Source organism: Aquarana catesbeiana, linkage group LG13 (genome assembly GCF_042186555.1).
Source record: "Aquarana catesbeiana isolate 2022-GZ linkage group LG13, ASM4218655v1, whole genome shotgun sequence".
Taxonomy (NCBI): domain Eukaryota; kingdom Metazoa; phylum Chordata; class Amphibia; order Anura; family Ranidae; genus Aquarana; species Aquarana catesbeiana.
In genome coordinates this window covers 20,352,922-20,371,198 of record NC_133336.1, presented here as the reverse complement: position 1 = coordinate 20,371,198, position 18,277 = coordinate 20,352,922, and the positions used below count along the sequence as shown (strand labels likewise).

The 18,277-nt window shown below is 45.1% G+C and overlaps 1 protein-coding gene across 4 annotated transcripts in view; it reads right to left on the bottom strand.

The window, feature by feature from the left end:
• TTC7B (tetratricopeptide repeat domain 7B) overlaps nt 1-18,277 on the bottom strand; it is a 190,706-nt gene that overhangs the window by 78,095 nt on the left and 94,334 nt on the right. For all 4 annotated transcript variants that reach the window (XM_073610848.1, XM_073610849.1, XM_073610850.1 and 1 more), the window contains 5 exons: nt 16,657-16,794; nt 12,394-12,477; nt 7,857-7,961; nt 2,607-2,724; nt 143-200 (listed from right to left, as the gene is read on the bottom strand). In XM_073610848.1, the coding sequence (XP_073466949.1) occupies nt 143-200; nt 2,607-2,724; nt 7,857-7,961; nt 12,394-12,477; nt 16,657-16,794 (503 nt within the window). The remainder of the gene's footprint in view (nt 1-142; nt 201-2,606; nt 2,725-7,856; nt 7,962-12,393; nt 12,478-16,656; nt 16,795-18,277) is intronic.

Below are 18,277 nucleotides of genomic sequence, written 5' to 3'. Positions count from 1 at the left end.
ACAAACTGGCAAAAATAAAACAATAAAAAAAAAAACTAAGGAAAAATAAAATAATAAATATAATAATAAATATAAAATAATAAATAATAATAAAATAATTTTTTTTTTTAGTTTCTTTTAAAGAATCTGCCAGCACACTTACCTCTGGAAGGCGAGGAGGGCTTTCCTCTGTAGACCCTCCTGCATCCCGCGCAGAGATGCTGCAAAAGAATTGTGTACAGGAATGAGAACAGCATCACCCAATTGTACATTCATCATCCACACATAACATTTCCAGATATGAATTAGGAGGCCGTGCCGCTAAGCTGACATTTCATTGCGGCTCCGCTATAAACAATTCTAGGTGAACCCCGCTCAGAGAAATTTACATCTTAACTGCCCACATGAAGTGCAATGTCAGAAAGACAAATGAACCTTCCTGGGGAAAATACGCGGGCCGCTCACACCAGCAGAGCCGGGAAATGCCACGCACAAGACTAGACTTCTGTCATGTGCATGGAGGAAAATCAATGTATTTATCAAAGAATTATTATAATACTTATGCAGGATTTATATCGCACCAACATTTTGGGCAGCCCTTTACATTATATTACACTTTATGAAATATACAGAGAGTAAAATAAGTATTGAACACGTCACTATATTTCTAGGTAAATATATTGGTAAAGGTGCGATTGACATGAAATTGTCCCCACATGTCGGTAACAACCCATCCAATCCATACATACAAAGACACCAAAACAAATAAGCTCAGAAATGAAATTCTGTGTAATAAAATGGAAGGACACAGGGAAAAGTATTGAACAAGCTAAGTGAAATATATTTAATACTTGGTACAAAATCCTTTGTTGGTGATGACGACTCCAAGATGCCTCCTGTATGGAGAAACTAGTCGCATGCCCCATTCTTCCACACAAACAGTCTTCCAATCTTGAAGGTTCCGGGGTCCTCTTCTATGAACTCTGATCTTTAGTTCTTTCCATAGATTTTCTATTGGATTCAAGTCAGGTGATTGGCTGGGCCATTCTAGCAGCTTTATTTTCTTTCTTGGAAACCAATGGAGAGTTTCCTTGGCTTTGTGTGTTGGGATTTTTGTCCTTCTGAAATGTCCTCCTCGTTTCATCTCCATCATCCTGATAGATGGCAGAAGATTTTTATCAGGAATGTCTTGGTACATTTTTCCATTCATCCTTCCTTCAATGATATGAAGTTTGCCACTACAGTATGCTGAAAAACAGCCCCGCCCACACCATGATGTTCCCACCTCCAAACTTCACTGTTGGTATGGGGGGGGGGGTGTTTTTGGGGTGATGGGTCATGTGACCTCCAAACATGGTGTGTATTATGGCCTCCAAATAATTCCTTTTTGGTTTCACCTGACCAGACTATATTCTCCCCAGTATTTCACAGGCTTGTCTAAATGTTGTGCAGCAAACTTTAAACGAGTTTCACCATGATTTTTTTTAAGCAATGGAGCCTTGTGTGGTGAACATTCATACAGACCATGGCGGAAGAGTGCATTCCTTATTGTGTACCTGATAATTCCAGGTCTTTCTGAAGCTCTCCACAAGTGGTCCTTGGCTCTTGGACAATTCTTCTGATAATTCTTTTCACTCCTCTGTCAGAAATCTTGCGAGGAGCACCTGGTCGTGGCCAGTTTATGGTGAAATTATGTTCTTTCCACATCCGGATTATGGCCCCAACAGTGCTTACTGGAACATTCAGAAGTTTAGAAATCCTTCTTTAACCAATGTCCTCAGTATGTTTTGCAACAAAAAGGTTTGCAAAGGCCTTGAGAGAGCTCTTTGCTTTTACCCATCATGAGATGTTTCTTGTGCGACACCTTGGTAATGAGGCACCTTTTTATAGGCCATCAGTGGAGACTGAACCAGCTGATATTAATTTGCACTGACAAGGGGCAGGATTGCGTTGTAATTAGTGATAGATTTCAGCTGGTGCCTTGGCTTTCCATGCCTCTTTGCACCTCCCTTTCTTCATGTGTCCAATACTTTTTCCCTGTGTCATTCCATTTTATTACACAGAACTTCATTTCTAAACGTATTTGTTTTGGTGTCTTTGTATGTATGGATTGTATGGGTTGTTACCGACATGTGGTGAAAATTTCATGTCAATAGCGCCTTTACCAATATATTTACCTAGAAAAATAGTGACGTGAACAACACTTCTTTTACGCGCTGTATTTTTTTCAAGTATTCGTCTTTTTGTTAGTATGTTGAATTTGGACATTAAAGGTAATATTGTAGTTTCTGTGAGATATTACTTTATTGAATGTATTTTACAATCAAAGAACATGATGCATGGCCCTTAGGTGATGTCAGAGGCTACAGCGGAGGCCCCCTATATCAGTAAAGTTGACCGTCTATAGGAGATATACATATGCTTCTGTCTCTGCATGCTAGCTTGGGTCAATGACCCTGAAAACTGTAATGTCAGAGACAGCCAGCCAATCAGCACTTTCAGAAGATGAACAGTGACAACCTACAGAGCTCTCTAGAAGAGTTTTCTTTTAAAGCCTAAAATATGAATAAGAAACAAATATACACTAAAAGCCATGGCCTACAACATGTATTGTGTGTGTACATTACCGTCTGATGCTTGTAAACTATAGGCAAGTCCGAGGGCTAGGAAACCTTTGGCTTTAAATTCGGGGGTTTTGTCACTGCAGTCAACAACCAATTTGGCGAACCGTTCAGCTTCATCCATCTGCAAAAAGGTGGAGCAGTCAAAAATACAAAACAGTACAAAGGCCCAGGGAAAAATATACATGGATGTTTTTTTTTTACCACTTAACCACTGAGACTCGGTTCACACAGGGGCGACTTGTCAGGCGACCTAGTCGCCTGACAAGTCGCCTCCCGTTCTGTATAATGGAAGCGTTCTAATCGGAGCGACGCAAGTCGCTCCGACTTAGAAAAAGGTTCCTGTACTACTTTGGGGGCGACTTGCATAGACTTCTATACAGAAGTCGTTTTGCAAGTCGCCGTGGCAGTCGTGTGCAGGTCGCCTCGGTGAGGCGACCTGCAAGTCGTGCCGCCCCTGTGTGAACCGAGTCTTACCGACCGGCTCCTGTACATATACGTCTGCACTTTGAAGATGGATATCTCGGTAACGGCAGCAGCTGCTGCCACAACCAAGGTATCCATCTTTTCAGGAGCCGGTCATGTTTACGATAATGGTGGTCTCTGCGGTGGATTCGCCACGAGATCACCATTACCGGTGGAGGGAGAGGTGCCACCCCCCTCCCGCCGCTCTTCCGCCGCTTACCGGAGCAGTCGGTAGCGGCGGAGGCGATCGGGATCTGTCTTGTCTGTATGGAGACGAGTGAGGGGAAGATGGCCCCCACCCATCTTCATAGCATAGGAGGGCGGAAGCAACGTCATAACGTCAGCTCCGCCCATACCCCTTAAAGAGCCATTTTTTTGTTGTCATTTTATCAAATGACATTTTTTTTTTTTTTTTTTTGCATTTAAGTCCAAATATGAGATCTGAGGACTTTTTGAAGAATGTTTACATTCCTTGTAATAGGAATAAAAGTGATCCAATTTTTTTTTTTTTTTTAAATAAAATAAGAAAAAAAATTTTTTTTTTAAAGTGCCCCGTCCCGACGAGCTCGCCCGCAGAAGTGAATGCATACGTGAGTAGCGCCCGCATAGGAAAATGGTGGTCAAACCACACATGTGAGGTATCGCCGCGACCGGTAGAGCGAGAGCAATAATTCTAGCCCTAGACCACCTCTGTAACTCAAAATATGCAACCTGTAGAATTTTTTTTAAACGTCGCCTATGGAGATTTTTAAGGGTAAAAGTTTGACGCCATTCCATGAGCGGGCACAATTTTGAAGCGTGACATGTTGGGTATCAATTTACTTGGCGGAACATTATCTTTCACAATATATATAAAAAAATTAGGCTAACTTTACTGTTGTCTTATTTTACTATTCAAAAAAGTGATTTTTCTTTCCAAAAAAAGTGCGCTTGCAAGACCGCTGCGCAAATACGGTGCGAAAAAAAGTATTGCAATGACCGCCATTTTTTTTTCTAGGGTGTTAGAAAAAAAACAATATATAATGTTTGGGGGTTCTAAGTAATTTTCTAGCAAAAAGAACGGTTTTAAACTTGTAAACACCCAAATCTCAAAACAAGGCTGGTCCTTAAGTGGTTAAGAAACGGGCCTATTTTTTAGATTCTGTGTTTACAAGTTGAAATCATTTTTTTTCTAGAAAATTACTTAGAACCCCCAAACATTATATTTTTTTTTTCCAACACCAAAGAGAAAAAAATGGCGGTCATTGCAATACTTTCTGTCAAACCATATTTGCGCAGTGGTCTTACAAGCGCACTTTTTTTGGAAAAAATACACTTTTTTGAATTAAAAAAATAAGACAACAGTAAAGTTAGCCCGATTTTTTTTTTACATTGTGAAAGATAATGTTACGCCAAGTAAATTGATACCCAACATGTCACGCTTCAAAATTGCGCCCGCTCGTGGAATGGCGACAAACTTTGACCCTTAAAAATCTCCATAGGCGACGTTTAAACATTTCTACAGGTTACCAGTTTCGAGTTACAGAGGAGGTCTAGAGCTAGAAATAACTAATAGAAAAAAAGCATGACAGGACCTCTTAAATATGAGATCTGGGGGTCAAAAAGACCTCAGATCTCATATTTACACTATAATGCAATAAAAAAAAAAAGTAAATTAAAAAAAAAAAAATTCTCCTTTAAGTGCATTGTGCGGAAGTGATGTTTCATGTCGCTTCCGCCAGTAAATGCTATGGAGCTGAGTGGGGGCCATCTTCCCCTCACTTGGCAGCCAGCCTGTGATGGGAAAGGATGCAATTGTCTCCACAGCTACCAGAGGCTCCAGTAAGCGACGGAGACCACCAGAACGCAGCGGGAGGGCCCACTCCCGCCCCGATAAAAGTGATCTTGCGACGAATCCGCCGCAGAGACCACTTTTATCTGAAAGTTGACCGTCCGCTGAAGAAGAGGATACCGTGGTTATGGCAGCTAGCTGCTGCCATAGCAACGATACTCCTCTTCAAAATGTCGACATATAACGACGGTGGGCGGTCCGTAAGTGGTTAACCACTTCAATACCGGGCACTTTCCCCCCCGTACTGCTCAGGCCAATTTTCAGCTTTCAGCGCTGTCCCACTTTGAATGATAATTGCGCGGTCATGCAACACTCTACCCATGTGAAATTTTTATCCACACAAATAGAGCTTTCTTTTGGTGGTATTTAATCACCATTGGGGTTTTTATTTTTTGCTAAGCAAACAAAAAAACAAACAGAAAATTTTGAAAAAAACAACATTTTCTTTGTTTCCGTTATACAATTTTGTTAATAAGTAATTTTTCTCCTTCACTGATGTGCGCTCATGAGGCTGCACTGATGGGCACTCATTAAGCTGCACTGATGGGCACTCATTAAGCTGCACTGATGGGCACTCATTAAGCTGCACTGATGGGCACTCATTAAGCTGCACTGATGGGCACTCATTAAGCTGCACTGATGGGCACTTATTAAGCTTCTGCACTGGCAAGGCTGCATTGATGGGCACTGGCAAGCCTGTATTAATAAGGTGGCACTGACAAGGTGGCACCGATAGGCGGCACTGATATGTTGCAGTGATGGATTTGTTTACATATGATCAGCTGTAATTGGGCACAGCTGATCACAGTAAAGAGCCTACATCATCGGCTCTTTACCCTGATTGGTGATGCCCGAGGGGCGCTATGCAAAGGACGTCATATGATGTCCAGTCAGGATGGGAAAGCCACCGTCTGGCCTTCATTCTGCTATAGGCCGGGCGGGAAGCTGTTCAATTTGCAAAGACTCTTAATTGCAGAATGGACGGTAGGGTATGATTTACAGAGATCAGAAGCTCTTTACTCTGTTTAGAGGCAAATGTGTATTTATTGTTATTTTAGAATATTACAAAGACAATTATGAAAAGTTAAACTGATAAACAGCATGAGCTACAGACAAAAAGCCCCAGCAGTTGTCTGGAATATAACAGTACAAAACAAAGGGAGGGTCAAAATAAAGAAATACAGAAGAACATCCCGAGTCACGTACATGAATTGTCTACCTCAGAAGTCAAAACCTCTTTTCTATTTTTATGTGGATTTCTCTATATGCTACTCAGGGGAGGGGATACAACGGTCAACACCCCTGAGGATCTTTCATTTGCGTGAGGCTCTTCAGTGGAAGTGGAAGTATACATACACAATCTACTATGTGGATGTATCTCGGAGAATAATCGTCTTCTAACATATCTCCTTCCAGTCTATTATACACAATCAAATCCTAAGGAAGGCTTTCATCAAGTGATTGTAAACTATCACCTTGTAAAAAAACCCATACAGTTTAACCACTTGCTTACTCGCTGTCACTCTTTGAATGACAACTGCGCGGTCATACAACTCTGTACCCAAATGAAATTTTTATAATTTTTTTCCCCATAAATAGAGCTTTCTTGTGATGGCATTTGATCACCTCTGGGTTTTTTATACTTTGTTAAAAAAAAAAAGAAGACCAAATTAAAAAAAAAAAAGACCAAATTAAAAAAAAAAAAAAAAAAAAGACCAAATTAAAAAAAAAAACAAAAAACAAAACCGTATTATATTTTGTTAATAAATTTTGCAAACAGGTAGTTTTTCTCCTTCATTGATGTACGCTGATGAGGCTACACTGCTGGGCACTGATAATCTGCACTGATGGGCACCGAAAGGTTGCATTGATGGGCACTGATAAGGTGGCACTGATGGGCACTAATAGGTGGCATTGGTGGGCACTGAGAGGTGGCACTGATGGGTGGCACTGAAGGGCATTGATAGGTGGCACTGATCGGCACTGGTAGGTGACACTGATAGGCAGCACTGCTAGGTGGCACTGATTGGCAGCACTGGTGGGCATTGACAGATGGCACTGATTGCTGGCACTTACATACTGTTGGCACTGATTCGTGGCACTGGCAGGTGGCACTTGCAGGCGGTAATGGTGGGCACATGAGGCTCTTCCTCTTCGGGACCGATGTCCCTGCAAACAGAAGCCGCTAATCGTCTTTTTTTCTCCTCACGCTATCAGTGAGAAGAAAAAAAACCCGATTACCGATCCTCTGTTTACGTCATGTGATCAGCTGTCATTGGCTGACAGCTGATCACGTGGTAGGGGGTCGGGGTTGGCCCCTTACTTGGATCTGTGATCACCCGAGTCTCACTGACTCGGGTGATCACAGCGTGCGCCCTTTAGGGGGGCGTGGCGAGGCTGCAAAGGGGAGGACGTCAATAGACGTACTCCCAGCAAAGCAGATCCGTTCTGTAGCCATCATTCGGCTATGGCGCGGATCTGAAGCAGTAAAAATAGAAATGACAGGCAAAACAGCAGCACACTGATCTTCCCAGTGAATGGCTGTGCAGGAGGGGAAAGGTTTCAAGATAAGTCGGATCATTGGAGAGCAGGCTGAGTTCCCAGCATAGAGAATTGGAACTGACCATGCTGTGCTCTCATACATGGTGTGGTCAGTTTTTAATAGGAAAGCAGAGGGACTGGCAGGAACACCAGGGATTTCACACAAAAGAAAGTGATACAAAGAGAACAGGAGACTTTCTCATATAAGTACACGTCACAGCAGACACATATCAGGAATAGGAAGTGTTGGGTTTACATATTCTTTAATACTTTGGGGAGAGGGATGAATTCTATCCTTATCGGAGGGCATCACCAGCTTGCCTGGATAAACTGAGATTTTAAATAAAAATGGGTCAAACAGAATTTCCCTATTAACAAGTACATGCTATGCACTACTGGGCTGTGCCAGGCAGTCTCACCCAGTGTAAGGATCCCATACACAGTTTGGCAGCGAGGAGGGGGATGGTGGCATCTTCTGGCTTGAGGCGAATACATTCTCTTAGAACTTTGACCGCTCTGGCAGACTGGATGGAAATACAAACAGAGAGAAGACAAATAACTCCCATGTACATAGAAAAAAAAAAAAAAACTGCAGACTTGTTATAACGTATGCATTCCTTCACCAAGACATTCAGTCACCTGTAGTAATTAAAACTCTCTTCACACCGACTTGTCTTATGCTAGCTGAAAGCTTTGATCAGGCTTGCAGTGGGAGTGGCGAGATGGGAGGAGGCGGTACATAGGTGCATTGACTGACAGGCAGAAGAGCACAGAGTGGGCGGTCTTTATTGAGCAATGCTCTGTGGTAGTCTGAAGGGAGGGGAGACACTAAATAGTGTATATATATATATATATATATATATATATATATATATATATATATATATATATATATATATATATATAAAATTTAAAGCGATTGTAAAGCTTCAATTTATTTATTTTTTTAAAAATAAACCTGTCATTTTTACCTGCTCTGTATAATGGTTTTGCACAGAGCATCCCCAATCCTCTTCTTCAAGGGTTCCCCGCCGGCACTCCAGGCTCCTTCTCTTCAGGCAAGTGCCTACCATAGAAAGCTGCTTTCTATGGGGGCACTCGTGCGGGCTTGAACCTGAGCCGCCCTGTCTGCTTCTATATACACCAGGGGTCTCAAACTGGCGACCCTCCAGGTGTTGTGAAAACTACAAGTCCCATCATGCTCCTCTGCCTGTGGGAGTCATGCTTGTAACTGTGAGCCGTGCAATGCCTCATGGGAATTGTAGTTTTTGCAACAGCTGGAGGGCCACCAGTTTGAGACGCCTGATACACACAAGAGACAGTGCGGCTCGGCCCCGCCCCCAGCTCCCTAGTCACAGAATTTGATTGACAGCAGCGGCAGCCAATGGCTTCTGCTGCTACCAATCTGCCCAATGAGAAGGGAGAGAGCAGGTAGAGACACTAATTTTGGGCAAAGTGCTGAATCGAAATAAGGGCCTAGGTAAGTATTTAGGGGGGCTGGGGTGGAAATCTGATCAGAGGTCTTTTTTTTTACCTTCATGTAATCAGGCGATACACAGAGATGAAACATGTGTGTGTGTGTGTGGGGGGGGGGGGGGGGGGGGCTGAGTGCGTACGGGTGTGGGGGGGGGGCTGAGTGCGTACAGGTGTGAGGGGGGGCTTAGTGCTTACAGGTGTGAGGGGGGGCTGAGTGCATACAGGTGTGGGGGGGGGGGCTGAGTGCTTACAGGTGGGAGGGGGGGCTGAGTGCGTACAGGAGTGAGGGGGGGCTGAGTGCATACAGGAGTGAGGGGGGGGGCTGAGTGCATACAGGTGTGAGAGGGGGGGCTGAGTGCTTACAGGTGTGGGGGGGGGGCGCTGAGTGCATACAGGAGTGAGGGGGGGCTGAGTGCGTACAGGTGTGAGGGGGGAGCTGAGTGCTTACAGGTGTGAGGGGGGGCTGAGTGCATACAGGAGTGAGGGGGGGGCTGAGTGCTTACAGGTGTGGGGGGGGGGGGCGCTGAGTGCATACAGGAGTGAGGGGGGGGCTGAGTGCGTACAGGTGTGAGGGGGGAGCTGAGTGCTTACAGGTGCGAGTGCATACAGGAGTGAGGGGGGGGCTGAGTGCTTACAGGTGTGAGGGGGGGCTGAGTGCGTACAGGCGGGGTGGCCAGTGTGCGGATTCGGTGGCATGGCCTGTAGGCAGGCCCTGGGGAATGTTGGTGGTCAGGCTCGGGGGCCCAAAAGTTTCTCAATGGCTGCAGCTAAATACTACATGTCTGAATTTTACCGCAGCTCAATGCACTGCACCTCTGGGGTGTGTTGCAGTGTAAATGGGGTACATAGTAAACACTGATTCTCTATGTCCCCCAGCAGCGATTGGTGTTTATCCAGTATGGAATGAATCCTAAAAATTCCCAGACATTTATCGAAGAATTATCAGGCTAATGAGTGCAGAGAGCGCTCTCCATACTAAGGAATGATGCTAAAAGAGATCTACTGGAAGGGTTCAAATCAGTCACACCACATCCAATTCCTCCTCATCAACTGCTCCCAAATGTTTGCATTGGCTGCAGTTCCACCATGAGCTTTTGATACCCATTCAAAAAATTCCCTTTCAAGAAATTAAATTCATTATTTTCCTCAAAATTCTACAAAAAACACCCCATAATGACAACGTGAAAGAAGTTTGTTTGAAATCTTTGCAAATTTATTAAAAATAAAAAACAAAAAAAATCCCATGTACATAAGTATTCACAGCCTTTGCCATGACACTCAGTATTGAGCTCAGGTGCCTCCTGTTTTCACTGATCATCCTTGAGATGTTTCTACAACTTGATTGGAGTCCACCTGTGGTAAATTCAGTTGATTGGACATGTTTTGGAAAGGCACACTACCTGTCTATATAAAGGTCCCACAGTTAACAGTGCATGTCAGAGCACAAACCAAGCCATGAAGTCCAAGGAATTGTCTGTAGACCTCCGAGACAGGATGGTATGGTATGGAGGCACAGATCGGGGGAAGGGTACAGAAACATTTCTGCATCATTGAAGGTCCCAATGAGCACAGTGGCCTCCATCATCCGTAAATGGAAGAAGTTTGGAACCACCAGGACTCTTCCTAGAGTGGGCCACCCAGCCAAACTGAGCGATCGGGGGAGAAGGGCCTTAGTCAGGGAGGTGACCAAGAACCTGATGGTCACTCTGACAGAGCTCCAGCATTTCTCTGCGGAGAGAGGAGAACCTTCCAGAAGAACCATCTCTGCAGCATTCCACCAGTCAGCCCTGTATGGTAGAGTGATCAGACGGAAGCCGCTCCTCAGTAAAAGGCACATGACAGCCCGCCTGGAGTTTGCCAAAAGGCACTTGAAGGACTCTCAGACCATGAGAAACACAATTCTCTGGTCTGATGAAACAAAGATTGAACTGAATGGCAAGCGTCATGTCTGGAGGAAACCAGGCACCGCTCATCACCTGACCAATACCATCCCTACAGTGAAGCATGGTGGTGGCAGCATCATGCTGTGGGGTGATTTTTCAGCAGCAGGAACTGGGAGACTAGTCAGGATTGAAGGAAAGATTAATGCAGCAATGAACAGAGACATCCTTGATGACAACCTGCTCCAGAGCGCTCTGGACCTCAGACTGGGATGAAGGTTCATCTTCCAACAGGACAACGTCCCTAAGCACACAGCCAAGATAACAAAGGAGTGGCTATGGGACAACTTTGTGAATGTTCTTGAGCCCAGACTTGAACCCGATTAAACATCACTAGAGAGATCTGAAAATGGCTGTGCACCGACGCTCCCCATCCAACCTGATGGAGCTTGAGAGGTCCTGCAAAAAAGAATGGGAGAAACTGCCCAAAATAGGTGCGTCAAGCTTGTAGCATCATACTCAAAAAGACTTGAGACTGTAATTGGTGCCAAAGGAGCTTCACCAAAGTATTGAGCAAAGACTGTGAATACTTCTGTACATGGGATTTTTTTTTTTCCATTTATTTATTTGCAAACATTTCAAACAAACTTGTTTCATGTTGTCATTATGGGGTATTGTTTGTTGAATTTTGAGGAAAATAATGAATTTAATCAATTTTGGAACAAGGCTGTAACATAACAAAATGTGGAAAAAGTGAAGTGCTGTGAATACTGTCTGGATGAACTGTACCCTTTTATACAAAATTTAGGATAAATGACTTTGTGGTACCCACATTACTATCCTAAAGAGCATGTGCATGTAAGGGTATAAAGCAACGTTTCTCAACTCCAGTCCTCAAGTAATCCCCCAACAGGTAATGTTTTCAGGCTTTCCATTATTTTGCACAGGTGATTTGATCAGTTTCACTGCCTTAGTAAATACCACAGCTGTTTCATCTGAGGGAAATCCTGGAAACATGACCTGTTGGGGGTACTTGAGGACTGGAGTTGAGAAACGTTGGTATAAAGCAGGGATGTGCAATTAGCGGACCTCCAGCTGTTGCAAAACTACAAGTCCCATCATACCTCTGCCTCTGGGTGTCATGCTTGTGGCTGTCAGATTCTTGCTATGCCTCATGGGACTTGTAGTTCTGCAACAACAGCTGGAGGTCCACTAATTGCATATCCTTGGTATAGAGGAACCTACAACTGAATGCATCTTCCTCAGTTCGCCAAACCATAACAAGACGTGGAGTGCAAGCATGTTAGGAGCCCCGTGTGTCGTGTGCAGACAAGGAAGAGACAAGAAAGAGACAAGGAAGAGACAAGAAAGAGACAAGAAAGAGACAAGAAAGAGACAAGGAAGAGACAAGAAAGAGACAAGAAAGAGACAAGAAAGAGACAAGGAAGAGACAAGGAAGAGACAAGGAAGAGACAAGGAAGAGACAAGAAAGAGACAAGAAAGAGACGAGGAAGAGACGAGGAAGAGACAAGGAAGAGACAAGGAAGAGACAAGGAAGAGACAAGGAAGAGACAAGGAAGAGACAAGGAAGAGACGTCACCTTTCCTGCAGCCATCAGGGAGAGAGCAAACTGATACCAGAGGTGAAATTCTTCAAATGCAAACTTCATGGCTCGCTCCAAGCACTGCAGAAAGACAAAAGAAATATCAAGCTTAAAACATATTCGACACATACTGAAGCCACAATGTATCGTTCAGCTTTTTAACCAGTTCCTGACAGCCTGCTGTACATATACAGCGGCAAGGTGGCTCTATTGCGCAAAATCACGTACTTGTACGTGATTTTATTCAATAGCCACTGAGGAGTGTGCGCGCAACGCTGGACAACCTACGGTACTTAAATGAATGGTTATCATTGGGAATCATGGGGCACGACTTGTCATGTGATTCTGATGTCCAAAGTCACAAAAAAAGTCACACAAGTGTGAAAGAGGCCTTAGGCTCCATTCACACTTGTACGACTCCAAAGTTGCACCGACCTTGGCGTGCAACTTTGACACAACTTTGGATGGGTGCAACTTGGATACAACTTTGGCTTTGACTGGTGATAATGGACAGCTGTTGCATTGTATAACATTCAGGTACGACCTTCATGCAACTTTTGAGGGTTAACATTGAAGACTATGGCCACTCAAGCTGCATGAAAGTCGAACCAAAGTAGTGCATGAAACTACTTTAAAAAGGAGGTCCAGCCCAAAAAAAAAAAAAAAATGGTAAAAGTCAGCAGCTACACATACTGCAGCCGCTGACTTTTAATATTAGGACATTTACCTGTCCAGGGAGCCCACAATGTCGGCACCCCCAGCCGATCTTCGGATCGTCTCCCCGATGCTGCCACTGCCATTCCTGGTAAGGGAACCAGGCAGTGAAGACTTTTGGCTTAATTGCTCCCTCCCTACTGCGCACGCGCAAAGCCTGCTGAGCTTTCCAATTGGTCCGGCAGCAGGGGAAGGAGGAGGGGGCCAAACTTCCGGGAGATTGGGCCGCAGCCCGTCTCCTGAAGGGGACCCGTCATAAACGGGTCCCCGTTCCCCCCCCCTCCCCCCGAAAGGTGCCAAACGTGACACACAGGGGGGGGGGAAGCATATAAGCGGAAGTTCCACTTTTGGGTGGAACTCCGCTTCAAAGTCGCTGCAACTTTAAGTCGCACATATATGAATGGTCATCATTGGGGAACAGCTTGTCATCCGACTTTGAAGTCCAAAGTTGCATGACAAGTCGCAGAAGTGTGCATAGAGCCTGAAAAAATAAAATAAATGTTTTTTGAACTTATGCTTTAAAAAAAAAATAAAAAAATTTACTTCCAACCTGGCCCGGAAGTGGCGTCATGATGTCGCTCCAGTCCTCCAAGGCCATAGAGTCGATCAAATAGTACTTACTCTTCGATCGTCTATGGGAGCAGCCGGACACACTGTCGGATCATTTCTCACCCAAACCAGTGGAAACGGCAAGCCTGAAAAACACCGGCGAGCGGCGGAAGGGGAGACGTCCCTCTCCCGCTGCTTTGGACAGCATTCCAGCGGCTCATAAGAAAGCCAGCCGTCGGCTCAAAAAAAAAAAAAAAAAACAATACCGGGGTTATGGATGATATCTTCAGCCATAATCTTGGTAAAGCCCCTTTCACACTGCCGCGACCTAAAAGTTGTGCGATTTTTGCCACGATTTCAGGGAATGCCTGTGTAAAACTTTGAGATCTATGGACCTCAACTCACATGAAAGTCGGACCAAAGTAGTACAGAGACTACGTTGCAGTCGGCACGACTTGAAGTCGCACATATGTGAATAGTTATGATTGGAAATCATGGGGCATGACGTTGCAGTCCCAAGTCGCAGGATAAGTTGCACAAGTGTGAAAGGGGCCTTAACCACTTGCAAACCGCAAGGTATATATACGTATTGCGGTCCAGAAATGGTTAAAAAAAGTCCAAACAACAGACAGGATCACCACGAATTTTCTAACACTACAATGATTTTACAGTTTGGGGTTAATGGGCCTGAACACATCTCTATCACTAAATAATAAAACAGATGTAATTCGAGCGGCTGCTGTAGAGAAAATGCATTGTTGTCACAATCCACGTTTTTGCCCCGCGCTCACTACACGCCATTTAGCCGAACGTTTTACGTCTTCTTAAAAGTGAAAGGGATTTCCTGCGTTTTAAAATCGAACTCGCAGACAAAATACTTTCCGTCTAAAACTGTGCGAAGATTGAACCCGAAAGAGATGAAACTCTTGAAATGTGTTGCTGATGCATTTTTTTGGGGGGGATTTATAAGTTGGAAAGAATTTGATGATGGGAGTGAATGGGCCCTTCTGTTCCAAAACAATAAACACGGCTCAGCCATTAAAATTCCGCAGAATAATGGGGCCGGTGAGCGGCCTCCGGGGCAGAGCCAGCGGCTGGGAAAGGAATGCTGAAACGCAGGAGTGTATTATTCAGGGGCCCGGATTCATCGATTTAATTGCAGCGCCTACAAATCCGCGATAGGCCGACTAACTTCTGGAGACCTCGCTTACAAAAAGCAATTGAGAAGATAGAACAAGTCCGGCAACAAAAATGGTGACGGGTCTGAGAGATAAAACACATCAGACATGAAATCCGAACAAAGCATATCCCTCTATAGTGTGTACTTGTCTCAATCCAGAGCACTAACTTTCATTTCTGTCTGCTGCTTCCTTCCCCTGCTATCAGCATAAATCACCTCTGATATGTTTTCTTGACACCAAGAAGAAAAAAAGGGACAGAAAGCATGAAAGTAAAAAAAAAAAAAAAACCTGTGCAGGCCCCCCCCCCCCCCCCCCCAAATACTCACCTGAATGCCCTCTCGATACAGCGAGGTGCACGTGAACCGAGCTTCTCCTGGGTCTTTCTCATTCCTCCCCGCAGTGGGAGCCATTAGCGCCTGGCTACTGTGTCAATCACAGCCAATGAGGAGAGAGTGGGGGGTGGGGCCGAGCCGCAGCTCTGTGTCTCTCATGGACGCATAAAGCGGGGCTAGGGAGCCAGCACACACCAGCGCCCCCCAGAGCAAGCGGTTTGCTATTGGGGGCCACTGGTTAAAGAGGAGGAGCCAGGAGCGCCGGCGGGGGACCCGAGAAGAGGAGGATCGGGGCTACTCTGTGCAAAACCATTACACAGAGCAGGCAAGTAAAGCATGTTTGTTTTTGTTGTTTTTTTTTTTTTAAGAACCTTTAATGTCACTTTAACTGCTTGCCACCCCCCCGCACACTGTGAAATGGTGGAAAAGCCATGCTGCTCTTGTTGTGGGTAGACATCATATGACGAGTGCGCCACACGACAATTGTGGCCGCGCCGTGTTCCTACGTCACGGTGCAACCCCAATCTATGTAAAGAGGCGATGACATGACTCTTTAACCATGTGATCGGCTGTGTCCAATCACAGTTGGTCACATGTGAATGTGGAAGTGCCGGTAATCGGCACTCCTCGCCTCACACTGACAGAGTGTGGCACGAGGAGTACCGATCAGCGGTATCTCATTTCAGGGGAGACCAGGGCAGGTAATCAGGGCACTGATCATCAGTGCCCTGATTAAAGGAAAGCCACAGCAGTGCCCATCAGTGACACCAATCAGTGCCCATTGATGCCAGTCAGTGCCCATCAGTGACACCAATCAGTGCCCATTAGTGTCACCCATCAGTGCTGCAGCCCACCAGTGTCACCCATCAGTGCTGCCGCCCACCAGTGCCGCCCACCAGTGCCACCCACCAGTGCCCACCAGTGCCGCCCATCAGTGCCGCCCATCAGAGCAGCCTCAGCAGCGCACATCAGTGAAGGAGAAAAATTACTTATTTACAAAACTTACTGACAGAAACTAAGAAAAACGTTCTTTTCAAAATGTTGTCTTTTTTTTTTTTTTTTTTTTTTTTTAAATAAAAAACCCAGCATTCATTAAATACCACCAAAAGAAAGCTCTATTTGTGTGAAGAAAATGAATGAAAATGTAATTTGGGTACAGTGTTTGATGACCGCACAATAGTTATTCAAAGTGTGACCAAAAATGGCCTGGGCAGGAAGGGGGTGAAAGATCCCGGTATTGAAGTGGTCAACATGTAGACTGCAGAAAAAAAAAAAAAGGGAAAGGAGTGACATGATTGAAACCATTGAAAGGGGTGAATAGGGTTCAGGAGGGCAGCATTTTTAATATGGTGGGGGGCAGGGCATTGACACAGAGCCTTCAGAATTTCAGGGTTTAAAAAGTGTTGTCACCTTTTCTCGTGCTGTGCAGCCAAATAACAAAGCAACGGTGATCTGATGTAGAAGGTTACACAGAGGTCACTTACCTCTGAGAGCATTTCATACTGGCCTCTCCTGCCCAGCGCTATCGTCAGTAAGTCATAGACCACGGATGCGCTCTGCAGACTGATAATACGATCGTTTTTATGTTCTGGGATACGACTCAGTACTGCGTCCCTGTTGGCCTGAAATGAAATGAGACGAATCATTAAACACAATGAAGTCATTTATCAAAGAATTTCACTTATCATAGAATGAACGCAGCACTTTAAAAAGGGAAACAACTTCCCTATGCGGGCCAAACAAGGCGCAGACCCCGGCCGTTCTGTACAGCCATTGGGAGAGAAGGAATGCCCCTGTATAAAACTAGGAGTCACTGGGCTTGTCGTTTACACAGGGCTATAGACTCCCAAAATTCAACAACTCCCCGCTGAACAGGCCACATTTCAATCAGCGTGTGACCACACTCATTCGACAGAAGTGGATCGCTTGATTGACTTCTGTCAAAAAGACATGTTGGAAAACGTCTCTTGATCAGCAGCCAATCAGCTGCAGTCCCTAAACAGGGTATTCCGACAGCTGCAGCCCCTGATCAGCGTATTCCGACAGCTGCAGCCCCTGATCAGCGTATTCCGACAGCTGCAGCCCCTGATCAGCATATTCCGACAGCTGCAGCCCCTGATCAGCGTATTCCGACAGCTGCAGCCCCTGATCAGCGTATTCCGACAGCTGCAGCCCCTGATCAGCGTATTCCGACAGCTGCAGCCCCTGATCAGCGTATTCCGACAGCTGCAGCCCCTGATCAGCGTATTCCGACAGCTGCAGCCCCTGATCAGCGTATTCCGACAGCTGCAGTCCATGATCAGTTTATTCTGACAGCTGCAGCCCCTGATCAGCGTATTCCGACAGCTGCAGCCCCTGATCAGTTTATTACGACAGCTGCAGTCCATGATCAGTTTATTCTGACAGCTGCAGTCCCTGATCAGTTTATTCCGACAGCTGCAGTTCCTGATCAGTGTATTCTAACAGCTGCAGCCCCTGATCCGTGTATTCTGACAGCTGCAGTCCCTGACCCATGTATTCTGACACCTACAGTCCCTGATCAGTGTATTCTGACACCTACAGTCCCTGATCAGTGTATTCTGACAGCTGCAGTCCCTGATCAGGAGGGGACGTCTCCCGCCCCCGACACCTTCCGCTGCTCTTCCCGGGCCTTCCGTCACGCCGGGAGACCCGAGACACCAGCCGCCTAGGCTGAGACCCGAACAAAGCCGGATTTTGCTCTGATTGGGTCTCCGATGTAAAATCCTGGACGCCAATTTAAAAAAAATTACAGTTTTCAGAAATTGCAGATTTTGGCGATCTGAATAGTTTTAAATGCAAAAGAGGGATTTGGGATCTTTTAGACCGCCGATCCCTCCATAAACAGTACCTGTCACCACCTATCACTGTTTATTTTTTTATTGTTTATTTATTTTTTTAATTCATGAAAATGTCTTTTTCCCAAAATATTGTGTTTGAAAGACCGCTGTGCAAATACAGTGTGACATAAAATATTGCAATGATCACCATTTTATTCTCTAGGGTCTCTGCTAAAAAAATGTATATGATGTTTGGGGGTTCTAAGTAATTTTCTAGCAAAAAATATGGATATTAACTTGTAAGCAA